This window comes from Candoia aspera, chromosome 1 (assembly GCF_035149785.1).
Source record: "Candoia aspera isolate rCanAsp1 chromosome 1, rCanAsp1.hap2, whole genome shotgun sequence".
In the NCBI taxonomy this organism is placed as follows: Eukaryota; Metazoa; Chordata; class Lepidosauria; order Squamata; family Boidae; genus Candoia; species Candoia aspera.
The window spans coordinates 283,851,974-283,876,882 of NC_086153.1; the positions used below are offsets into that span (position 1 = coordinate 283,851,974).

General features: G+C 35.4%; 1 protein-coding gene across 1 annotated transcript in view; it reads left to right on the forward strand.

Annotated features, from left to right (window-relative positions):
- LOC134487879 (formin-like) overlaps positions 1 to 22,287 on the forward strand; it is a 125,178-nt gene extending 102,891 nt beyond the window's left edge. The window contains exons 14-17 of the mRNA XM_063289978.1: positions 8,433 to 8,484; positions 9,555 to 9,704; positions 19,967 to 20,051; positions 21,221 to 22,287. Coding sequence (XP_063146048.1) covers positions 8,433 to 8,484; positions 9,555 to 9,704; positions 19,967 to 20,051; positions 21,221 to 21,265 — 332 coding nt within the window. The 3' untranslated portion in view covers positions 21,266 to 22,287. The remainder of the gene's footprint in view (positions 1 to 8,432; positions 8,485 to 9,554; positions 9,705 to 19,966; positions 20,052 to 21,220) is intronic.
- The last annotated feature ends 2,622 nt before the right edge of the window (positions 22,288 to 24,909 follow it).

Sequence of the window (24,909 nt, forward strand, 5' to 3'; positions counted from 1 at the left end):
CAAGCCACTTACCCTTCACCTCTTCCCACTCCCAACTTTGCAATTTCTTTATTTGAAATTAATCAAGATATACAAGCAAACCTGCTCTTCAGTAAAAATAATAGTTGTTGTTATTGTTATTGTTCTTTCAGAGGAGAAAGTGAAAACAGCACATTTTAGCCAACCCTTCCCTCTGCCCCAACATGAAAATATTATAAATTATGCTGTAACTTTATTAGGGCAACTCACAGGTCATCAAGCTGAATGCAACTTTTGAGACTATAGAACTGTTAGTCAGCAAAATAGTAATGTGCCCAGATAATCTGGTTAGTGAGCAAAGTAAAAATATAATAAACAATAAACAAAGCAAAAGAGTGGTACAGAATGGTTGAATGAAATTTGGAGTGAACTAGCAGATTTTCACATTTAGTGGTAGCACGTATTTTGATGGTAAAGATCACATTTAAAAAAAAAAGAATAAAACCAACGTTCACTTTTTATCAAGTTTCTAGGTTAGTAAATGCTGGAAAAGGCACTGCTTTTCCTCTTAAGCACAGCATTGGCTTATAAGTGGTTTGTATTTTAAATGTTATTTACTAAAGACCTATTTTTCAGGTCCTTGGTTCACTAAGATCTCTTTTGCACAATATCACCTCTATGTAAAAAAAAATTAAGTAATTTGTTAGAGAAAAGGCAGAGGATGCTAGCATATCAAACGCAGCTGTTTGTATCTGTAAAGGAATGGTCTGGGAATACTCTCCTGGATGACTGTCAAGCAATGCATGATATGCTACATTACTATTTCAGTTAGTGAATATTTTTCATTAGTGCTAAAAACATAGTGAAGTAGTCATTTGGAATCATCAGGAGTATGCTTCACAGTGCATTAAATTTCTTCATCTATGGCCTATGTTTTTAGTGAGACACAGAGTGGTTTAAAAAACCATAATTTCCATGTTTTTAAAATTCCAGTGGTAACCAAACATTTATTGTGATCATGATTTTCATTGCTTCATACATAGGCATTTTTCTCTTTCTGTCCATACCCATGAACTTCAACAGCTGCAGGCAACTGGAAAAATATTATAAGTGCCAGAGATAGAACAATTATCCTAGAATAATACAATTATTATTCAGATATGATAATACAGACGGTTCCTTTTTTCCAAAAATGTTTGTTTGCCCATACCATTGTTACTGGAGGTAAAAGCTCACTATATATCAATATACAGTAAATAATAGATCTAAATGCAATCTATATAAAATATATATTTAAGAAACAGAAATGCAATAAGTAATATGAAAGGGATGTTCTATTTTAAAACAGCAGACTGCACCAAGTTATGCTCAATTACAGATGTTTTTATAAACCAAAAGCTGTTCTGATCATTCTTCCCAATTTTAGAACTCATTCTGTTTGCTTTGAAATGAGCAAGTAATTTTCTTCAAGTAAATTTAGAATTACTTTTGGAGTAGAAATTATTCCAAGCCACATTGGAATTATTTGTGATATTGTATAGAATTGTACCCAAAATGAATTGACTTTTTGACTTTTCTTAAAGTCAAGGTAATTTTTAACATAATATTTTAATGCAGATCCATCTCCATGGTCCTCCTTAAGTGTTGGAAAGTATATAGAAAACTAACACTTATAATACTGTTTGCTGGGGTGGGATGCACTAATTTATTCTAATAACAATAATATCCACAGAAAGACTATTCAATATGATATTTACATTTATGATGAGCCTCCTCATTGGGAACTACTTACATCTGGATCTAAAGTTTCTTGTTTATCAATGAAAATTGGCTGCTGACCATTTGGGATCTCATACTCAAGCTCTTTAGGTTTACAGAAAATTTAATCTATAGTTTTTAGTATTGGGGTATATTAGGGAATATAAGTAAAGGTAAAGGTTTCCCTTGACGTAAAGTCCAGTCGTGTCCGACTCTAGGGGGCGGTGCTCATCTCCGTTTCAAAGCCTTGGAGCCGGCGTTGTCCATAGGACACTTCCGGGTCATGTGGCCAGCATGACTCACGGAACGCCGTTACCTTCCCGCCGTAGCGGTACCAATTAATCTACTCACATTTGCATGTTTTCGAACTGCTTGGTGTGCAGAAGCTGGGACGAGCAACGGGAGCTCATCCCGCCGCGCGGTTTCGAACCGCCGACCTTCCGATCGACAGCTCAGCGGTTTAACCCGCAGCGCCACCGCGTCCCACTATTAGGGAATATAGTTAACATATAAATGTATTCATGACAAGCAAGCATTTCAGCCTAGATTTAAAGCTATGTTTACAGATCTAGAATGGTAAAAGAGTTGATGAATAGTTGAGAAGCAGGAAAGCATAAAAGGAATTCTTACATAAGAAACATATTCTCTAGAGTCATTCAGGCACTGTTTGTAGAGAAGCAGAAGCAGGCAACAAAGATATTTTCCTTGGCAGTTAAAAGTACATTATTTTACTTATATTTCTTATTTAATTAATTAATTAATTAATTACTGAGTTTAGAGGGCCACCCAATTCCATAAGACTCTGGACAACATACAACATTAAAAAAAAGAGTAAAAGCAGTAAAAAAGCACAAACTATATACGTCTGGAAAATACAGTTCCTCAAACAGATGAAATCCTTTAAGAGGGTAAACACCCATCCTAACCCAAGGACTGGAGGAAAATATACATTTTCAGATATTTCTTGCAGATTTTGTTGTTTATTCGTTCAGTCACTTCCGACTCTTCGTGACTTCATGGACCAGCCCACACCAGAGCTTCCTGTCAGTCGTCAACAACCCCAGCTACCCCAGGGATGAGTCCATCACCTCTAGAATATCATCCATCCATCTTGCCCTTGGTCGGCCCCTCTTCACCAATAACCACATCCAGTTTGCCCTGGCTCATAGATCTTACATTCCAGGTTCCAATGGTGTGTTGATCCTTAGAACATCAGATTCGCTGTTCACCACCAGCACCATCAGCCGCTAGCCGTCCTTTCGGCTTTGAGCTAGCTGTGTCATCACATCTGGGGCTAGTTGAACTCATCCTCTGTTCCTCCCCAGTAGCATGTTGACCATCTTACGACCAGGGAGTCTCATCTTCCGATGGTATACTGACATATCTCTGGTTGTACTGATCCATTTAGTTTTCACGGCGAGAATACTGGGGTGGGTTGCCATTACCTTCCCCAGGGATTGCATTTAGTCTGACCTCTCTGTCATGCTTGGGTGGCCCTTCATGGTTTAGCTCATGGCATCACTGAGGTGCTCAAGCTCCATATGAATAAATATATTAATGACATAGACGAAAAATATAAAGATAGGATCAAAAGAGCAAAGTTAAACCAACCTTTCCCAAACTGACTCCCTTCAGATGTGTTGGATCAACAATGCCTAGAATTCTCCATCAGCTTGGAAAAGGCTGAACTATAATCTAAGTCAGTTTAATTAATTGTTTAAACATACTTTATTTGATTTAGACACCACCCAACTCAAGCTGGCTTTGGGTGGTGACTTCATCTGACTCCTAGCAATCTCCAGCTCAGCTTGGTTATTGAGTCTTCATGACCATTAGGCTTGGAAGCTTCACTCTTTTGAGAATGGGATTTATACGGAAGGGAAGGAATGCCATATGGGGATGAAGAAGTTCCTGTCTTTTCAGTGAAATTATATTATTTACCCATCCTTGTTTATGAAAACATTTATTGTTTTGATATTTTTATATGGAACTAACGAATAGGGGAAACATTTGTCCATGGCCTAGTTTTGTATACAAACTAGAATTTACAGCTCAACAATTTTACTGGACTAAAACCTACTACAATACTTTTCTAACACTGGACTATGCATAGCTGCTGTTCTTTCTCTGATTTTTAAAATATTAAATGTTAAAATGAGAAGCTGTCAAAACCACTCATTCTTTTAAGGTATGCTTAATTTTTTAAATTCTAAAAATTTATTTTTTATCATGTTATAATACTTTTCATTCCTCTTACTCATTTTTTAAATATTTATGTGCAAAGAAACAGATCTGTTTAATATAAAACGCACATACACTTTTTCTTACAACTTCCTTGCTTCAAACACTGTCGCAAACTCTCAAATCCCAAATCTAATTCTGATGTAAAGGACTACGGCATATGCCAGAATAAAGTCATGACCAGCAGTAGAAAGATGACATAAGAATACTGAAATGGCATGAAGCAATTCATAGTGTGAAAAAGTCTACACAAATCCATAGAAAATTTATTTCACTTTTGCCGTTTTCCTGCTGTGCGTTTAAAATGAACCTTTGCTCCTGACCACCGGAAATGTTTATTTGTAAAAGGAGAATGCCCTAATGAAGGAAGAGAAGTTTATGCAAATGGAAATGGAATTCTTTAATCTATTCCCTTCTCCAGTACTCTAGAAAACTATACCTTAAGTGTGAGAGGCCGCTGCACATATTATGTTTCTAAAATTTTACCTGATTGTGTGAAACCAATCTTCACTAAGCTCAGTGTATAGAATATAACCTCAGCTTCATAAATCATTCTTAGCATCCCACAGGGGGAAGTAATGCTGTGTTTTTTTTATTTTCTAAAATAACTCAAATCACCACATCCATAAGCTTTTTTAAAAGTAGATTCATGTATAATTACCCATTTTTGCAACTCTGTAGTACCCAATATACTTATTAGCTAGGTATTTGTGACAGTCTCCTGTTTTAGAAAAGACCTGTTTCCTATTCTTATTAACCATAATTCATCATACTTCTGAATACGCTAAGCCACCCCCCAACCCCCACAAAAACCCCTCTCATTTTTATAGAAAAGAGTGTAGTCTGTCTGGTTTATTTTTTCAAAAGCAGAACAGATTGGTTTCATACATATTCTGTTTAAAAGGGATTAAAACCAATTTTCCAGTTTCTTAAATTGTTTGCCTGTGTTTAGCAATCTCAGAAAGATTACTCTTTCTGTTTTCTTTGGAATACAAGCAAACGAAAAATATTCTTTTTTGTTATGTTAAGTAATACTGTGTTTTAAAAGTTACTATCTTTAACCACAGTTGGGGAGCAGTGATTGATTAATAACATTGTGAATGCATGAGAATCACATTTGAAAAATTGGTTTTTGGAGTTGTTTCCCAGAAAAATACTGAATTTTAAGACATATAGTATCATTGGTCTCAATTTATTTTGGTGTTAAGTTACAAAAGAGGATATTAACTGAAAACAAAATTTAAAATATGTTCCATTTTTTGAGTATAAAAAAAAATAAGCAACTCTTTGAAAAGCTTTTTGCTGTTGATATACAAAGATATCCAAGAAAAATGAATATGTAATATCTGGCTTAGCTGGCTTCTTTGCTATAATTGTCTAGTAAACCAACCTTCAACACAATTTTGACAAATTTATAGACAACGTTATCCATTTTTAAACACAGCATAATTTCTTGGTTTCCTTGTATTACCTCTGATAATAAACAGTTGAATTAGTTCTGTAAGTGGAATGTATAAATATAATCAGTATTTTTGGGTTACTGTTAAGTGTATTTGAACTTTCATGTATCACATAGTTGAAAAATGTCAAGGGATTTTCCAAAATATCTCAAGTGTAAGGACAAGTAACACTTTACACTTTGCAAGCCCATGTACAAAAATATGAATACATAACTTAAAAACAGTTTACATCCATAAGTTTGTTAAATAGACCTAACTACTCTGGGCTGAAAACAGATTATGTGGCAATATTGTACAAATAAAAGATAGCATTATTAAGATTTATAACAGGCACAATATTTGTAAAATATTTTGCTTGCTTTCCCCTAAATTTGCTTTGGCTGAGGGAAAAATGGAAACTTGAGAGATCTGTGCTTTTGTGCCTCTTATACAACATTTTAACCAGGATTCTCATCTTGCCCCTGTAATCAAAGTCATGTACAGCTTGTGCATCTTCCTCCACTTTAAGTATTTCATGTATGAATTGTGAAAATGGTGATAGGTGAGGACAAAACTGGGTGTGAAATTGACTGGATTTGTAAGTATTTTAGCATATATTGTTAAGAAAATAAATCAAACCTAGGGTGCTCAGTGAGAAGGATCAGGACTAGGGTAGATGGATGCCACTACCATATAGCACAGATCCTGTCAAATCAAAAATGATGTCCTTTGCAGTCCATTTATTTTGTTGCCATGGAATTTGGACAACCTGAAGATATAGATAGGATACTTGGAGAAGTGGGATTGACCATTTTAATTTATAATCTTTGCCAATTTTAGTATTTCAAAGTAGTCAAGGAAAAATGGTTGCTTAAACTAGAATACTTATCAAAGGCTCCTTAAGAGACCATGATACCATTAGTTCTTTGAAAATCTGTGCTAAGCCTTTCCAGAAGAAACACTTGCAGGTTCCTACATCATGAATAACAGTGCATTCCTGAATGGCAGTATATCTTGATCCATTTTAATCTGTCTTCCAATCTGGTTTGGTCACTGACATGGCCCTCATAATCATATTAACTAAACTGAGCATGGAGAGTCACAACCCACCTTTTTGTCTTCCACCTGTTCAAGGTGTATATAAAATTGCTAGGGAAGCTAATCTGATGACACTGAGATGTATCTCCAGAGAGATACTGGAGATGGCAAACCTGTATCCTAATATAAAGGGCTGTGAGAATTACCTTGAGGAAAAGGAGGAAATGCTGCAACCAAGGCAACGGTCAGATAAGAGAAATTTGAGCCCAAAGCAGAAATGTAATTTGAGAAAACATCTCAGATTTGACCCTTCCTAGTTTTCTTGTAGATAAAGGCAGGGAGGGGAGACATACTTTCAGACTTGCAAGATTCAGTTACTGGATCCCTAGAATAAAAGTAGTTCTGGTATTCATAACTTCAGATTCCAAGTCTGGTCTACCTCATAGGGCTGACATCTAATCATATTAAAACAGGGATTTCAGTGAAACAGGAGACATTTGGTAGAACAATCTTGTGCAATTTTGAATAAAACAACCTTGGATTGAAGCCAATCTTATTTGTACACTATCAAACTTAATTTTATTTATTCATTTATTAAGCATATTTTTATGGCTACCCATCTACCAGAGGCACTCTGAGTGGCATACAAAGCTAAAAACAAAACCAGTCACAATCCATTTTATGTTTATTATAAACATTTTATGTTTATTAAGAGTTTCTTAAGCCTGATTTTATCGATTTATATATATTAGAAAGCATTTTAAAGCTATTAGAAACAGAGTTCTTTTGTATACATGGAGTACACAAGTGTACACAGGTTCCCAGAATGGTTTTACAGTTTCTCAGCTGCCTGAAGGAAATTGTCAGAGTAGAAAGGCAGGATAGAAATCCAATGAAGAACTATTTGGGCTGTGGGAATGTGTGGAGAGGGAGGGGGGACAGAATTACTTCTCCGAAGGGAATATATCATGTCAAAAGCTGCAATTTTTATTATGGTTTAGATAATTATAGCTTAGGTATTAGTTACAGTTGGATAAAAAATGCATTCTATTTCTTACCTGCAAACTGCCACCAGTTCCTTGATTTTGCTATAACTGGTTGGCACAACTAAGCTTTATGGAATTTGTCATCGGTATAGACCGACTGTAGACTTAGACTTCTAGATTTAGCCCATAGTAGCCTTGGAAACATGGGGAGGGTTATCCTACATAAGGTTTACGTGCCTTTTATTTTGTGAAGTTCAGTTATGTATCACTACCACTATTGCCTCTGGGCACCTGATAGGAAATGTTTCATTAAAATTCCAAGAGAAATTACCCAGGATATATCACTATGTTGGGGGCCAGAATGGATAAGAGACCACAATTTCTGAGTATAAGATGCCTGGACAGATATGTAAGTAGTCTTTCTTGTCAGTAACTGAAATATCTTTGTATGATAACTTTGGTCCTGTACATCTAAATATTTTTTCCTTTGGAGTTCCTGGTGCCCTCTGTGCTTGGCTGTTTGTAAACAACCAAGCTCAGAGAGCACCAAGAACTCCAGGATTCAACCTTGAGCTACAGATATACTCTTCTGTTGGATATTTGTACTTCCTAGCATAAAAAGCCATCATCTCGAAAATCTCCAGTGTGTATTAGCTACAAGGAGACCAAAATCATTGTCAATTGTGCATACCCTCACTGTAAATAAAGTGTGTTTGTAACACAATAAGAATAAGGGTTTTCTTATTGGTCTATTCAGCATCCTCCTCACAAATAATATTATCATTATCATAAGAACAACATATACTTTTTGTCGAATTCTAAACTGGCCTCTGCATTCCTGGTATATTTTTAGGACACTAGTCACTGCTCTTCCCTACAATGTCTACAAGGACAACATAATTCATATTTTAATACTCCAAATATTCTTTTTTAAATGAGCCATGTGAAATTATAAAACACTTGAAATGTAGCATAAATTCAGATTTCTAACATTTTAAAATGATGTTTTCAGCTGTAGAAGAACATAAAACAGAGGAAAGTCACCTGGACAATGCACAAAAGTGGTAAGCTTTTCAGTTTCCTTAACTCTGTGCATTTTATATTCAGAAATACCTTTAAATAGGGTTAGGATTGGGATTATTTCTTCAAATACATATTACTATTCCCAACATTTTCATACAGTTAACTTAGATCTTGTGCAGGGAGATTAAATGATAGATGAAAATATATACACAGAGAAATCCACCAGGTCTGAGCGAAAGCGAAATTTGTAGCTTTTCTCTGTGACATCTGTCATGTTGTATGAAAGGAAGGTTGTTTTGTTAAAAACACAGGGAATATTCAGTCACTTCCTTGAAGAATACAGCAGTCAAGGAACAATACTACATGATAAGCTTGTTTGTCCAAAAGAGCATTTAAGAATATTTTATAGTCTTCTTCCAGGTTAAAAATCCAAAACCTTTCAAAGTATCCACTGAAGCTATACATCAGCATAGTTTCACCAGCCTCATCTTTCTTCAGAATAAGAAAAATAATTCTAGACCTCAATGCCCCCAATTATTGCTTAAATTATAATTTATTATGATGCTAAGATAAAATCAAGTGCCAGTTCCCAGTTTGGGATGGAGGTTCCTTAAGCAATATATCTTTGGTAAGTTCACCTCATCTTTCTCCCTGTTCCATCTTGTTTGGAAGAACAGGTGAAGAGGCAGTGGCAACATGGAGAGGTGAAAATAGTCCTGGGGATATTCCCCACAAGATTATGACTCCAGTGGTGCAATCTTCTGGTACTGGCCCTGGATTGAATGATGTATTTTCAGGATATTAATACCTGAAAACTTTTAGTTAGGGTGATGTTGCTATGACTTTGAATTAATAGCCTATAATTTAGAGATTAATTAAGGGAATGTACAATTGTACGATTCAGTACCATTTTGCTAAAATTTTTGCCAAAAACACCAGTATAAATTGTATTGCCTCCTGTCTCTATTCATGGTACAGTTTCTAGTTATACCTGATTTATTTTATTTGTAGCTTGAAATATCAAATCAGAAATCTGTGCTAGCAAAATTTCCATTGAATTTCCCCAGTGAGTTTATGTGTTGCCCATCTTTTCCCCCTCTACATCCTCCAGCTTTGAAGAAATGGTGGGGTACTATGGGATAAAGCCAAAATCTGGTGAAAAGGAGACCACGCTGAATTACGTTTTCACAGTTTGGTATGAGTTCTGCAGTGACTTTAAGACTATTTGGAAACGAGAGAACAAAAACATTTCTAAAGAAAGGTAAGTTTCTAATAAAGCCATTAATACCATTTTTAGAAGTTTGGGAAACTGTTCTTTTTCAAACTCAACAAATTATACTCCTGTATTTCACAGGCGTCATTGTTTTCTTTCAGATCAAATGGACATCAAGGAAAGATTATTCCCTCGGGGTGCCTAGGAAAATTCACCAAAGGGATGCTGTCCCCACGAAAAGATAAACACATATAATCTGATAAATTACACTTTCTTAACCCCTTCCAATTACTAGCTAGTAAAATGAAAGAGGAGCTGTGCTAATTTGGAACAGATTGCTTCTCTTTGCATTTTCATGTTGGACGACTTTAAATGAGGCATATTGGTGTTGCAGACAGCACTGACAAATAAAAGTGAATGCTTTTTCCACTTAATATGCCCACACTTGCATCAAAGGGAAGCCTATGAGATTCAGATCACACTTAGCACAGTGTCAAAGTCCCATACTGAATTTACAGCACTGCTTCTTGGTATCCCACTGTGGAGATCAAACTCCATACCGCAGCATGTCCCATCGACTCCTAATTTTATTAGTTTTTAGTTAAAACCTTTTTGTGTTAAAGTTTCAATTCTGAGCTTAGTTTTTTTAAAGGAAAGAAAGAAAAGTTAGGATGATTATTTAATAACTTCATTACTATGCATTACTACTTTATTTTTGCATGTTGTTACAAATGTATGTTAAAAATACAACACATTTTAAATTACATATTATAACCATAAGTGTTTCCCAGTCCAATGATCTTGCTACATTTCATTTTACTTTCCCATCCTATTAAAATCACTTAGCTAACTATCACTCCTTAGGCCAAATATACAGCCACATGAACACCATGCACATTATCCAAAAGCAGACTGGGAGCAATCTGAAAATTTGCAGAAATGGAACACTCCCTCTTCTTGAACCCATCCTAATGATGACTGAGCATGCTTAGTAATCATAGAATGATTCTGGGGAGGGGAAATGGAATGACATGGCTAGAAGCCTGCACTACAGGACCATTCCACATTATATTATTTTGGAGTAGGTCTCATTTGTCCAGAATGCAACTTTCTGGTACCTATAGGCCCATCCCCTCCCCTCTCTCTCTCCCCCCCTCCCTTCCTTCCTGGTTTTTCAAATTATATTCCGTGGAACCCTAAGGTTATGCAAGAATTTGTTGAGATTCTGTGATAGACTAAGGCCAAAACAAAAAAAGTTCACTTAAACACAGCCAATTTTCTATCATTTGAGCTTTGACTCTTGAGCAGGGGTTCCAGGATTAAAAAAAAAAAAAAACAGATTGTGTTGCCTGAAAAAAAGTCTGTTGTATATTATCAGTCACACTCATGCTTCCCGATAGATAAATGATGTTTGTAATCAACTTTTGAAGCATACAGGTAACAAAATATCTGAGCAAATACAGTCATGAGTAAAATAATTCCAATTAGTAATAAAATAAACACTAATTTTAAAAGGAAGCTATGAAATGATAATGTTGAGATCAGCCCTAACATTCTTTAACCTTTAGTTATTTAGATGTATATACTGCCAAATCCAAGAGATTCTATTTTTAAATAGACACCAGCTTCTGTTTTAAAACAGGAAATGGAAAGCAAAATATCATGGGATCATGTGACACAGATCTACAAAGTAGGGGATATAGTTCTCTTTGATGGATATAGTAGCTTCCTGGGAATGAACGCAAATTCTGCAGGCCAGGAATGAACCTTGTCTCTTCATCATGTGATACTTGGTGAAAAGCTGAATGAAGGCTAACAATTATTCTGAACATCTAAAGTTTAAAGCATGTGTGTATGTGTGTGTAGTGTCCATTGTATTAAACAAGCAAAGGCTACATTACTATTCTTGAGCCTAAATGAGGAACTAGACACATAGTTGGCCTTCAACATATAATAACAATGTTAATTGCCCGATACTAGAAGCATAAATATGCTTAAGCAAGCTATTTTAAATTAGATACAGATGTGGATAATTCAGTAAATTGCTATGGTTTTTATACAAGGAGATTTGCAAACATGGTGGGCTTCAGGTGGTCACTCGGTGTCTTTCATCACAAGCAGCAATCTTAAGGAGCAGTCAGTTTTTCTGCTATGAAAGAAAATGTCAGGGAAGGGGGAGTCCTCCTAGACTTGAAATTAGCCATAATAGAAGCTGCTTGCACTTTGCCCTTGAAATGGCGTCCAAAGATTCTCATTCTTGAAGAGAAGCTGGTTTGGGCTGTGGTAGATGAAACTGATTTGGTATTTCAAGTAACAAGATTGCTGGAAGACTGGATTCCTTCCTGTGTTTTTATTACAAGGGTGGCTTCTTATTCTATCTGCAAGCAGATTATCCAAACATCACTGGAAGAATTTGTGCATCATCTAACACAGGGTTTCTCAACCTTGACAACTTTAAGATGTGTGGACTTCAACTCCCAGATGGTTGAGAAACCCTGATCTAACAGAATGGGTCCACAGCATTTTGTGTGTTTCTACTTAACACAAGAGTTTCAAGCAAAAAAATATATTTCGATTTAGTTTCTTTTTTCCTCATATAACATACCAAGTAAAATCTGAAACATTTGGCTGGGGAATTCTGGGAACTAGAGTCTTAAAGTTGCTGAGGTTGAGAAATACAGATCTATATGAATAGGCAATGCATGGCAACTCAGTGCCAGAAATATTGCAGTTGTACATACTGTAGTTACAGTGACAGGAATTGGAAATGATACTTCAGAACACAGAATGGACTATAGCACTGGGTTTTTTGGGGGGGCGGGGAGGGGTGATAGTTGATGTAAAATGGACAACATCTATATAGACAACTCTTCCGTTCATGTGGGTATGGTGGAGTCAGTCCCCTAGATATAGCCAAAGAATTTAAATCTTCAGGTTGACTTTATACGCTATAATCAATGGTATAATCAAAGTAAGTTTGTGAAAGCAAAAGGATGTTTAAGTGTTTGGGGACATGCACTTGTGTTTCATTTAATAGAACCATAAATTTTCTTTGGTGGAAAATTCCAAATTAATTAATGCATGGTAAAAATAACAGCAACAACAACAACAATTTTGTGTATGCAGCAATCAGAGGAAACAGGAATAAAACTAGCAGCCTTTATGCTATAGCTATGAATCAGAATGTTTTAAGTGCCATGAAATTTTATTTCTTATTCAAGTGACTCCAGTGAGATTTCTGTTTAATTAGATTGTTTTTAACCTTTTAAACTATAGAATAGCATGAAGGCCGTGCTGATCATTTTTAAATGTGTTACAGAATCACGACTGTTTCAAAAGGTTTCTTTTAGAGAGTATGAGTGACAATTTTCCAGCAGTACTTCCAGAAAGCAAAATTGTTTTGAAAATTGAGAAGCTGTAATTATGTCGGGAAAAGCAATTATTTTCATGAAGTGGATTATAGTGTAATCATTTTAATCACCCCAGTAGAATATCAAAAGCCATAAGGAACTTTTCCGTCTCCTGGAGGAAGAAAGGGTCTGCATGTAGGAATACTCATGGGCTATCCTTCCACTACCACTACCAGCAGCCACATGAAGAACAAGGGCAAGTCAGGAAAAAAAGCGACCAAATCCTTATCAGGCCTACCTTTCAAGATCAGTAACTGATAGTGATTTTTGGAAAGTGTACTAATACAAACAGTGTGGTTCAGTTGAATTAATTAGGAGTTAATAGGAAACTCCATCTGTGTCGTTCCACTCTTTACAGAATTTAAAGCCCAAAGCCATAAGCACGTTTTATATGTCCATCCGTCAACAGAATTGTCCCAGTTTGTGTTTTCTTTTAACACTACAGGGTTTCACAGTTCGACCACTGCAGCAAATGTCCAGAGTTTTGATGTACATTCATATAAATGTGGAGGTTTAGATAATTTCTAACATTTAAAATGTAACTACTTAGATAATGTTAGCATGTAGCTAGTATTTTATCTTCTGTATACAGAAGAAGAAGAAGAAATAAGTGAGTTCAGTGTTACGGTTTTCTATTCTACACGTTTTAGATAGGAAAGCATTCCAGCTAAACTTAAACTTAAAATGCTTCTGTAGATTCATGCTTCCAATTTCAATCTGCAAAAGTGGAGAAAAATAGAAATTTCTTCCTTCCCCCCTCCCCCCACAAGCCCTGATTTGGGGGGGGAGGGATCCCAATACACTGATGAGAAGCAAGGGCTACCAGAAGAGAGGCAGTAGCATTGTGTTAAAAAAAATCGTTTATTCAGTTCTCTTTTTTTAATATATTTTTTTATTAAAGCTTTTTTAAAAAGAAGATAAAAACTAATACAAACTAATATAAAGTAAATCAGAAAAAAGAAAAGAAAGAAAGCAAAGAGAAAGCAAAAAGTGCAAGAAAAGAAAAAAGTTAAAGAAAAATAGAAAAGAAAGAAAAAGGATACAAAGCAGTGGCTTCCAATATTCTTCACAGCAGCTATAAGTACCATTATATTTTAACCTCTCTCTAAAGTTACATCATAATACTCTTCTTTCTATAATATATCCTGTCTAATCATCAAAACCATAAATCACAAGTTCATTTTTTTTTCATTTTTATGCAAAAAGTCCATAAGAGGTAAAAAAAATTCATTTATTCAATTCTCTTCCACCAAGCCTTCTGTCATGAGAAAGCATTGTTCCGAAGCAAGATGTTGCTTTAGGAAAAATTGATATCCCAACACTTCCCTCTTTTTACCCTATGAGTACTAGTTATTTGCTCAAGGAAAACGCTAAGACATCATGCTCAAACGTGATTTCCCCCTGAACTGTAAACATCCATCTTTCCATATGTCATCTAAAACAGTCCAGTCCACTGTTCCTCAAACTTGGCAACATTAAGGTGTGTGGACTTCAACTCCCAGAATTCCACAGCCAGCCATACTGACTGGGGAATTCTGAGAGTTGAAGTCTACATATCTTAAAGTTGCCAAGTTTGAGAAGCACTGCCTTCTTCTCTTTCTCCTACCTACATTTGAAGAGGTAAGGGATAGCTTGCTCTTGTCTGAATTGGTCACTTACAGAGAGATTTTGAAATCAGGATGAAATGAGGCTGAGACCCAAGGGCCACAGTTTAACTAATCTAGGGTTATATACTCACTCACTCTCTCTCCCCCTTTATCTCCCCTGTCTGTCTGTCTGTCTGTCTATCTGACTTAACTTATGGACACTCACAACTAGATAAACCTTGAAAATTCTGAGGAACAATCTGAGTTAGGTAATCCTTTGCTTTCATCCTGTAGAATTCTTTATATGTTCAAGATGAAGGTTTTTTAAAAAAGAAATCATTTCCCCTTAAAGGGATAGGCTACTCTTGACATTAAGCTTTTTAATAACCACCCTATGCTAGCCATCAAAGCACAAGACCCATCGAAAGAAGTTTTCCCAACTACATCTATGCATGTACACGCAGGGACATTCAAAACTGTGAAACTTCAGAAAATAAAGGAAAAATAAATACAACAAACAAAGTAAGAAGTTCCTGGGGAATTCTAGGAGTTGACGTCCACAAATCTTAAAGTTGCCAAGTTTGAAAAGCATTGGTTTAAATGAATTTTCTAAAACCCTGATCACTCTGCCTTGGAAGAGTTTTGAAGGAAGTCATTCAAAAACCTTATTTTTAGGAACATGCAAACCCTTAAAAAGACATGCCAGGAAATGCACAGCCATGTGTGAGAAGCTTCTTTTTGAATTCTTGAAATAGCTGCTTTCTCCAGGTTTGTGTCCTTGTGTTAGACACTATTTCTGGCTGTCCCTGCATGTACATGCATAGATGTAGTTGGGAAAACTTCTTTTGATGTGTCTTGTGCTTTGATGGCTAGTTGAATAACTGCTTTTTTATGACTGGATTTCACGCTTTATTTTTAAAAAGTGTATGTAGACTTCTGGAGGGGAAAAGCAGGATATAAATTGTTGAATAAATAAAATTAATAAGGCATTAGCACTGTTAAGAATATGATTCAGGACACAGTTTGTGATGATTGTTAGATAGATAGATAGATAGATAGAGAGAGAGAGAGAGAGAGAGAGATAATGAGCCTAGTGTTATTTCATAAAATGACAGTCCACAAGTCTGCCATTATTTGACTATACCTTGGATTTGTGTATCCTGTATTAATTTACACTTCTCTTAATTAATTGGTTTTCTTTGTAAGGAGAATCTAGGTTATTCTGCAACCATGGTTTGGAGGGAGAGACTAAAAAAGAGTTGGTGATGTAAAATATGCATTTGGTTCCAAAATCAACTTATTTCTGTTATACTTAATTTATTCCCATAGTGCCAAATAATGGTTTGATATTATGTTTCTTTGTGTGTATTTCCAAATGTAATTATGTAATTATACACTTACCCACATACTGAAAACCATTCAAAGCAAGCATTAAGTTTGCAATAATAAATGTCAAAAAAAAATTAATTATTTCTGTATCTATTGAACAACATAACCTGAACAAGCTGATAACACTTTTAAAAAACCTTTTAACAAAGGCCATTATAGTTGGTATCTTTTTATAAATATCCCAACTTCTGTTAATCATGAGGGAATGTAATACATTGGTGAGAGGGTATTATGGCAGCAGCTGGTTGTTGATCTAAGGTCCATTCTGCTGTGGCTAAAATCAGTCTTTTGGTATCAAATCACTTCAAGCCTTAATTCCTATCCTTTCCTCCCACAAATCTTTGAATGAAAAGGAGGCCATGGGGTTAAGTAAGCAGCATTTTTTCATCCTCAGCCTTGACAAAACACTATGTGGTGTTAAAAAGGTGAATTTTTGTTTTACTTTATAATAGTAAAGATACATTTTTAAATGGTTAATATTGTTAACATATCAACGATTTCATTTAATGTGTATTATTACAAAATATATATTTTTATCTAAATAGTGATCTTGCATTGGCTAATGAGTGTGGGTGCCTGTGTGTGTGTTTGATATTTGACTTACTATAAAGACACCTAGGTTTAAAAATATGCTTCTCCTCAAAGTAGATTCGATAGGAAAATAGTCATATCTAAGAGCATAATGATTCTGCAGTAAAATAGACAGCAATTGAGGCAGGACCAGTGAATTTGGAAAATTTAGTTTTTGCTTTAGACTGGATACTTTTCCTTATTTAGCTGTTCTTCTACCATCTATGTATGCAAAATGTAACTAGAATCCTGATAATAATATAATTAATATAATATAATATAATAACAAAAGACAGGAAATACCTATATAATAAATATGAAATATCTGGTAATTGAATAGTTAGTTACCACAGTGGGAGAGTATTCTGCAGTTTGAATTCCATTAATAGAAATAGTTTCCTTTCATATTGGAAAGTGATCTTAGTGCATGAACAGATTAATGTAGATTAATTGTGTTATTAATAAATAACAGAAAGATTATTTATAAAATATCACCTTGCAGATATTTATGTTCTGAGCACCTTAGGATACAGGAAACATTAAGGAGACAGTTCTGCTCTTTTTGGAATTAGTGTCTAACTGGCATTACAGTTCTTGCTTCCATTTGTTGTTCAGTCGTTAAGTCATGTCCAACTCTTCATGACCCTATGGATCACAGCACGCCAGGCCTTCCTGTCCTCCACTGTCTCCCAGAGTTTACTCAAATTCATGTTCATTGCATCGGTGATGCTATCTAACCATCTCATCCTCTGCCATCTCCTTCTCCTTTTGCCTTCAGTCTTCCCTAGCATCAGGGTCTTTCCCAGTGAGTTCACTCTTCGCATTAGGTGGCCAAAGTATTTCCACAGTAATTGAAATTTTGAAGTAATCTGCTAGGACAGCCCCACTAATAGCATTTTGTAACAGTCCAGTCAGAGTTTGTGGAGTATGAACTAGAAACCAGAACTGCAGTGGGACTAAAAGCATTTTAAATCTTACTTGGAAATGGACATCTGACACAATTTAGCTAGTCAAGATTTTTGCAGCATCTGCGCAGCTAACCAGCAACAACACAGTAATCCAGCTAAATGTAATTAATGTATATTACAGTCCTAGCTGATTCTACCAAAATAGTTATTAAAGAAGCTTAGGTTTTATTTCTGAATTCCAGGGGTGAAATTTTCTTTATACTCAAATAACTCTGTTCAACAAGAATTTCCAGTGTTGGACAAAAATTACAGTTTGGTCTCTCAGTGAGACAGCATTATCTTAAATTAGCATTCTAACAGTAAGATTCTGCAAAGCGTTTCTTATATTTTTAAGCGAAAGTACACACTTTATGACCAGAAAGATTAATCATTACTGAACTTAACTGTTAACTTAACAGTAATTACTTAACTTAATGTTCCAGGTATATACTCTTGCTTCTTAAATGTAAAAGGTGTTTATGGGTTTTAATGAACAAATTAAAGAGATCAGGAAAAAGAGAATTCAGCCCACTCCTGCTCTATGCTAAAATGAGAAATCTTATCCTATCAAAACATTTTAAAGTGTTCACTTTATACTTGATCTTATGTATTCCTGTAGAAAAATGCCTTGACCTATATGTATTCTATATAATATATATTGAGTTAATCTACAGTTCAACTTGCCTTAGCAATCACTCTGTTAGAACTCTACAATATAACGCATTGAACATTTAACGAATCCCCAAGCTTAAACAAATTCCACCGTAATATAAATCCTTTAGGAGAATAGGTAGTGCCAAGTTGTCCAGGGAAGAAATTCAACAACTATTAAAAATTAAGATCTTAATGCTAAAATAAGCTTTATAGGAAGTGTTATCTTTGTACATGGTAGATTCTGAGCTAATGTGATGCATCAAGAAACAAATTTGACTGACAATAGACTAAAACCACAGTGTGTTCTGAGTTTTAATCACTGAATGCTTAATTCATGGTAGTGTATTTCTGTATCACTTATAATCACATTTTACTTCAGAATGGCTTGAAATAAGACCTGTAAAAGCATTTTGACTCTTAAACAAGGATAATGAAGTTACAGACACTAAGCAGCTGCTCAAAAACAGCACAGTACGTAATATTACCATTTGGACAAGTAATTTAGTTTCTTAAAGCATTTCTAAACATGGAAGGGCAGTAATCTTCATTACTGTAGGCACCTGGGATAGGGATCTGGATGGCCATTGTGAGAGAAGAATATTGGATTGTGTAGACCTTTATCCTGATCCTACATGGCTTTTTCTGAATGTTTCTCTGTTATTTTATTTCTTCTTATAGGAATGGATGAGAATAAAATATTAAAAGACAATAAAATAACTTTAGGATATAGGTATGTCTGTATGGATAATATAAATGATATAGATAATGTAATCTCACAATATTTTATTACGTATCTTGATAAAAACCTCTGCAAATAGATCATTGCTGGCAGTTTGGACTTCTTTTTCAAACCACAGTGTTCTATGTATGTAAATTAAATCCAAATCTCGTATTTTGGTAGGACAAGAAGAACTGGGCTTTATTTGGAGAGGTTATATTTACTCAATTCTCTGTGAGAATGTGGTTTTTATCTCAGTAAAAGTTCCATTCCAGTATGGAGCTTCAACACTTGATCAGCTTTTACTTACTCGGTATCCTAACAGGTAGCATCGGTGCCTAGGAATTCTTTGTTTGTAGTGCAGGTCATTTGGTATGGGAACACCATCAGGATGGTCATTAGAGATCAAGAACAATCCATGAGTTAAGAACAAGCAAACCAATGTGTAATAGTTTAGTGTACGTATTCAGTACAAGCTGAGATGCAACTCAAAATGCAACTCCTGGCATTTCATATTTCTGCCATGACTGTAGATGCAAGTACGTAAGTCACAGGATTTCCATCTTGATGTCATTATAGATTGGAGTTAGAACTGCATCATAATGAACTTGATGAAGGTCATACCCCTCTAATAGCTGCTTTCTTCCAAGGGAAGAACTGTGGTTCAGTAATAGAGCACATGCTGTTCAATTAAAAATCCCAAGTACAATTCATGGTATCTCCAAGTTGGGCTGGAGAAGCTCTGGAGAACCACTCCCAATCATTGTTGATGTGATTAAGAAGATGGATCCATGGTATAACTCAGTAAAAGACATCTTTATAGGAAAGCTCTCACTGGTGCTTAATGCAGGTTATCTCTTATACCAGCTCTAAAATGGTAGATAATTTCTCCGAATTTGTCAGAGAAGAGAGTTGGTGCAGATTCTGTGTGTTTGCTTGCTTTATAAGGCATAGTTGTTTAGGAAAACAACTTTTATGTGGTAAACATACACCATTTTTTAAAGCTCTAATAAGCCTTGCTTATATTTTGTTTTAGACTCCGAATGGCTCAGCAATCAGTAAGCAAGTTAACTGCAGAAAAGAAAGTGGAAACTAGGAAAATCAATCCAACTGCCAGTCTGGTATGCTATGTTGCTATGTTCTTACTGTGATTCTGGTTTCTGGTTTTCTTTTAAATATAGTTGGAAGTTTTATTTAATTCTTACATAGTTAACCTGTTGAAAAGCAAGTATGTATTTTCAATTTTCAGATTAGTAGCCTAAAACCTTTTTCCTGCAATGACATTATGTCTTGGGGCCTACTTATAAAATCTTTGTGGATCTCAATTCAACATGTTTCTGCATATGAAAAATTAATCTGAGTGAGAATTGATTCAGTTTTGTTATTGCTTTCTGATTCATTGGTATCCTTTTCTGCTGCATTCTGTACGCTAAATAATCCCAGGCATTGTTTTTACCTCTTAAGATTCTTTCCATTTCTGAAATATGAAATATGGCACTGTAGATAGAAAAGATAGTTAATAGCACATTCCTGTAAGACTCTCTCTAGATTTGTCACTTTAATTTATTTATGAACAAATTCTGGGTGGCTGGATTTTGTCCAGTATTGCCTGCTGTCTTTTTTATGTAGACAGATGGAAAATTCTTTTGTTGTATTTGGATGCTAAATACAGGTACTGGTTAGCTAAACGAAAGTGGGTCCAATTTAGTAACAATACATCTAAAAGCTTTGTTAAACACAAAGATATGGCTATTTATTTTGGGGACAGTCTGATGTCAAGCATGTGTGTGAAATCAAAGGAGAGTTTGCTGGAAATTTTTGGAAAGTGTGTTTGATAATGTATGGCTATCTGGGTTGTATTGGATTTGGTCTATAGTTACATTATCATGCAGTTCTCAGCATGGACAGTGTGAATAATTCATTTTTGAAGGAAAGGGAATGGAAAATCCCTACAGATCACGCCACTACTTTTTTTTCTTTACTTCTATAACGTTTAAATTTCTGTGTTTCTTTTCACATTGGTAATTTTTACAGAAATACACCATTGGCTAATCGTAATGTACAGGATTTTCAAGATCTGCTTGCCTAAAAACGTACCCTTCCTGTCTTAGCGTGGCACTTCAGGAATTAATTTTCTGGTGAAAATGGAGAGGGGGGAAAATGCTTATGTCTACTCTGGTTTCAAATTGCTCCATTCTTCAGGCCTAAACCACATATAGTCTGCAGTCTGAAAACAGATGGAAAATTAAAGCAAAGAATGATAATAAACTCATTTTCTCTTAAACTACAGAAAGAAAGACTACGTCAGAAAGAAGCTGGTGTGACTCCCAACTGAAAGAAGAATCCACCCCCCAAAAAATGACAGCATGGTTGAATACCTTGGTGATGATGCTACATTTTGCCCCTTCCCTTCAGGAGCACCTTATTTTAGATGAAGTTCTGCTTTGCTCTTTTCCTCGGACAATCCACCAAAGACTTTTCAATCCCTTGGTTTATACAAGCAAGGGAATGCTAAGAAGTTTGTTTACATGGAATTAGGAAGGGTTCCCCAGTAACTGTTCCTTATGTGGTTGAAACTGAATGATTTCCTTAAAAGTGAAGAACTATTCTATGCAAAGCGCGCTAGTATGGAAGAGAGCAAATCTGGATTTTAGGCAGGGAAATAAAAACCTTTATATCATCTGCAACAGATGTTTAGGATGGCTAATATAAGTCTATTGAAGATTTGCTGAATTGGTGCCTGCTTAAAATTATTTTTATGGCATTCAAATGATTAAGTTTACCTTCTATATTTTATTATGATTATTTTTATAAGAACCTCAATCTATGCATAGGAATAGAAATACTGTTTTTGCACATATGGAGAGAGAACTAATATCAAAATGTATGCTGCACTTGTTGCATCAAATAATGTTCTGAGATTTGTTGCTATTTTTGCTTTAATGGTAAAATGAAGACTTGCATATCTAGATAAGGTTCATATACGGTAGCAGTCTTCAACAATACATTATTTATAATCATCTAATTGGATGACTGTATCCAAACTGTCTCCATTATTTAAAATTAATCTAAGCCAAAGCCTATATTCTTTAACAGTTAACATTTTGATATAACTAATGTTTAGAATATTTCTACATAATTCTGTGAGTATGTACGTGTCTGGAACAGAGTATGCACACTTACATACAAACACATTTTCTACTTACGTATACATTTTACTACCTAGACTGAGAAGAAAGACAGGATTCATCTCCCATTTTTCATGCTGTAACAACTTGTATGAAGGGCCATTTAGAATTAAAATTAGAAGTTAAATGAATAATAAAATTAAAGTGCAAACTTTGCAATGAAATAATAGTAATACACCTTCTCCTCGTTTAGCGACTGCAATTCATGCCCTATATCAGAAGCTAAATGGTCACTAAGCAAACCACATAACAGAGAGAGAGGGTGTCATGAGTAGTGATGGCGAGCAGGAAGGGGCCTCTATCTAGGGGGGAAAATGCATGCGTACTACTGAGGAATTAAGCAGCCATTCAAAGAGACACAGATCAGACCCGCCTTAACTTTTGGGGTTTATCTGTCTGGGTTTTTCCCACGCTTCTTCAGTTTGTTAGGATTTTCTGTCTTGTGTAGCAGCAGTAAACACTAGAGACCTACTCCTCGTCTCAGCGTGGTTCCTGACTGTTAGGACAGAGGGAGGCCCATTTAGATAAAGTTCTGTTGTGCAGCAGTGCCAGCATTACTCTGGTGTGCATTGCTGTCAGGCGCAGAAATTTGGGCATCAGTGCAAGTATTGGTCAGAAAATGATTTTTTTATTATTTATTATTACTGTCTTATTTGCAAATGGTCACTAAACAAGGTAGCTGTTAAACAAGGAGTGGCTGTAATAATAATCAGGTAAAAATTGCTGAATACTTGAAAGTAATTAAGCATAAGCCAAAGTTGATTGGCTCAACAGCTGAAGAAAATATGGACCCAAAAGATGGTAATAGGAGCTCTATGGTCTAGAGGTAGCATCAAAAATATTTCCTCTTCTTGCCTGAAAAAAAGAAGTGCCACTGAATCGGAGATGGCCTGCTTTTCCAGCCCTTTACTATAGGTAGCTCTAGAAAGGCTGTTGGTACGTCACCCTCATGGCATCTGCCTGTTCTCCTTTTTCAGGGATCCTGTGCATGATCAGAACTGCAAAGAAGCATTTTGTTCCTCAGAATGTCCCAACTCTTAGAGATAGCAGGAAAGTGCATTGGTCTTGAACTGTGGTCAGGAATATTAATCAGTTTAATGAAACCACAGAAGGTATGATAACAAAGAAATGTAAAAGAAAAGGAACATGTCACCACATAATAAATAAAGATCTGGCAAGTGAATGCATGGCTATTCATCTTTTCTTTCACATCTTGTTAAAAGTAATTAACTTACTGTAAGGAAAAATATTTCAAATATGTAATACATAACTTTCTGTTTATCTTTGCACATTTACAGGTAGTCCTTGCTTAACAACCACAATTGGGACCAGAATTTTGGTTGCTAAGCAAAGTGGTCATTGAGCAAATCTGACCCAATTTTACCACCTTTTTTGTGGCAGCCATTAAGCAAATCACCGTGGTTGTTAAGCGAACACATGGTCATTAAGTGAATCACACAGTTCCCCATTGATTTTGCTTGCCAGAAGCCAGCCGCGAAGGTCAAAAATGGTGATCACGTGACCACAAGATGCTGTGACAGTCATAAATGCAAACCGATTGCCAAGCACCCAAATCATGATCACATGACCACAGGGATGTTGTGACAGTTGTGTGAGGACCAGTCGTAAGTCAGTTTTTCAGCCCCATCGTACGTCCAATCCATCACTAAACGGTTGTTAAGCAAGGACTAACTGTAAAGGAAAGGGCTCTAAAGTATATATATTATGATTGCCATTGAAACATGAAATTTATAGATAGTTAAGCAGTTCTTAAAGAGAGCTATTGTAGACCTTAGTAGTGATCAGTGAGATTTTATTTTCCTCTTAGAACAGAAACATGACATATTTTTTCTCTGTCGTGAAGGAAGACAAATACAATAAATTGAGTAAATTAAAATGGCTTGCATAAAATGTAGTAAGGATTTTTAGTTTTGTGAAAGTTTACTAAGCTATCAAGTAGTTATGTGCATAATGTAATAAACTTCCCACTTCGTAACTTGTTTTATTTGCCATGTACAATGCCAGGTCTTTTGCCTGTAAGTTTTGACAATGTGCATAAGTTAACAAAATGCTTCTGAGTCTGTCAGCTGCAAATTTTAGACTCACAATCCTAAAATTCCAAAATTAAAAGTAGGTGATGAGGATACCTCTTTGCTTTGTTATAGGAGCTTTAAAAACTTGAGTAAGAAAAAGCAAAAACAAAGTAATTTATGCTGAGAGAGAGAGACTTAGTGGTTAATTAAATTTTATTTAGTATAACTCAGTTCTGTTACTCTTTATTGTGCAAATATATGGCAGCTGGCCATTTTCAGTTAAAAAATTAACATCACAAAAAGAACACCAAACTATATGTTTATACTTTGGAACCAATAGATGAAATCCCACGTAATGTTATTTTGCAATATTTTAGAATGAATCGATTTATTTTGCAAACTGGAAGACACGTTATCATAATCTGCATTATATAAATGTCAATACAGAAGAGCAAACGAAAGTAGTTCATTCATGCAAAAGAGATCATGTCGTGGGCATCACTTTGCCGTGCTTCACTCAAGCTGTTGGAATAGGAATAATAGCAACAGAGACCTATTTTGTAGAGAAGGAATGCCCTTCTCCAGAAGCATTTACGTCTTCTACCCAATCAAGGGAATTTGGATCATACCACCAATGGAATCCAATATCTACACATGCTAATTGGGTCTTTATTATTCTACTAATGTATAGGTGAATTCTATACTAATGCATAGGTGAATTGGCTTGCTAGGATGTACTTTAGAGAATCTCAAAGTTG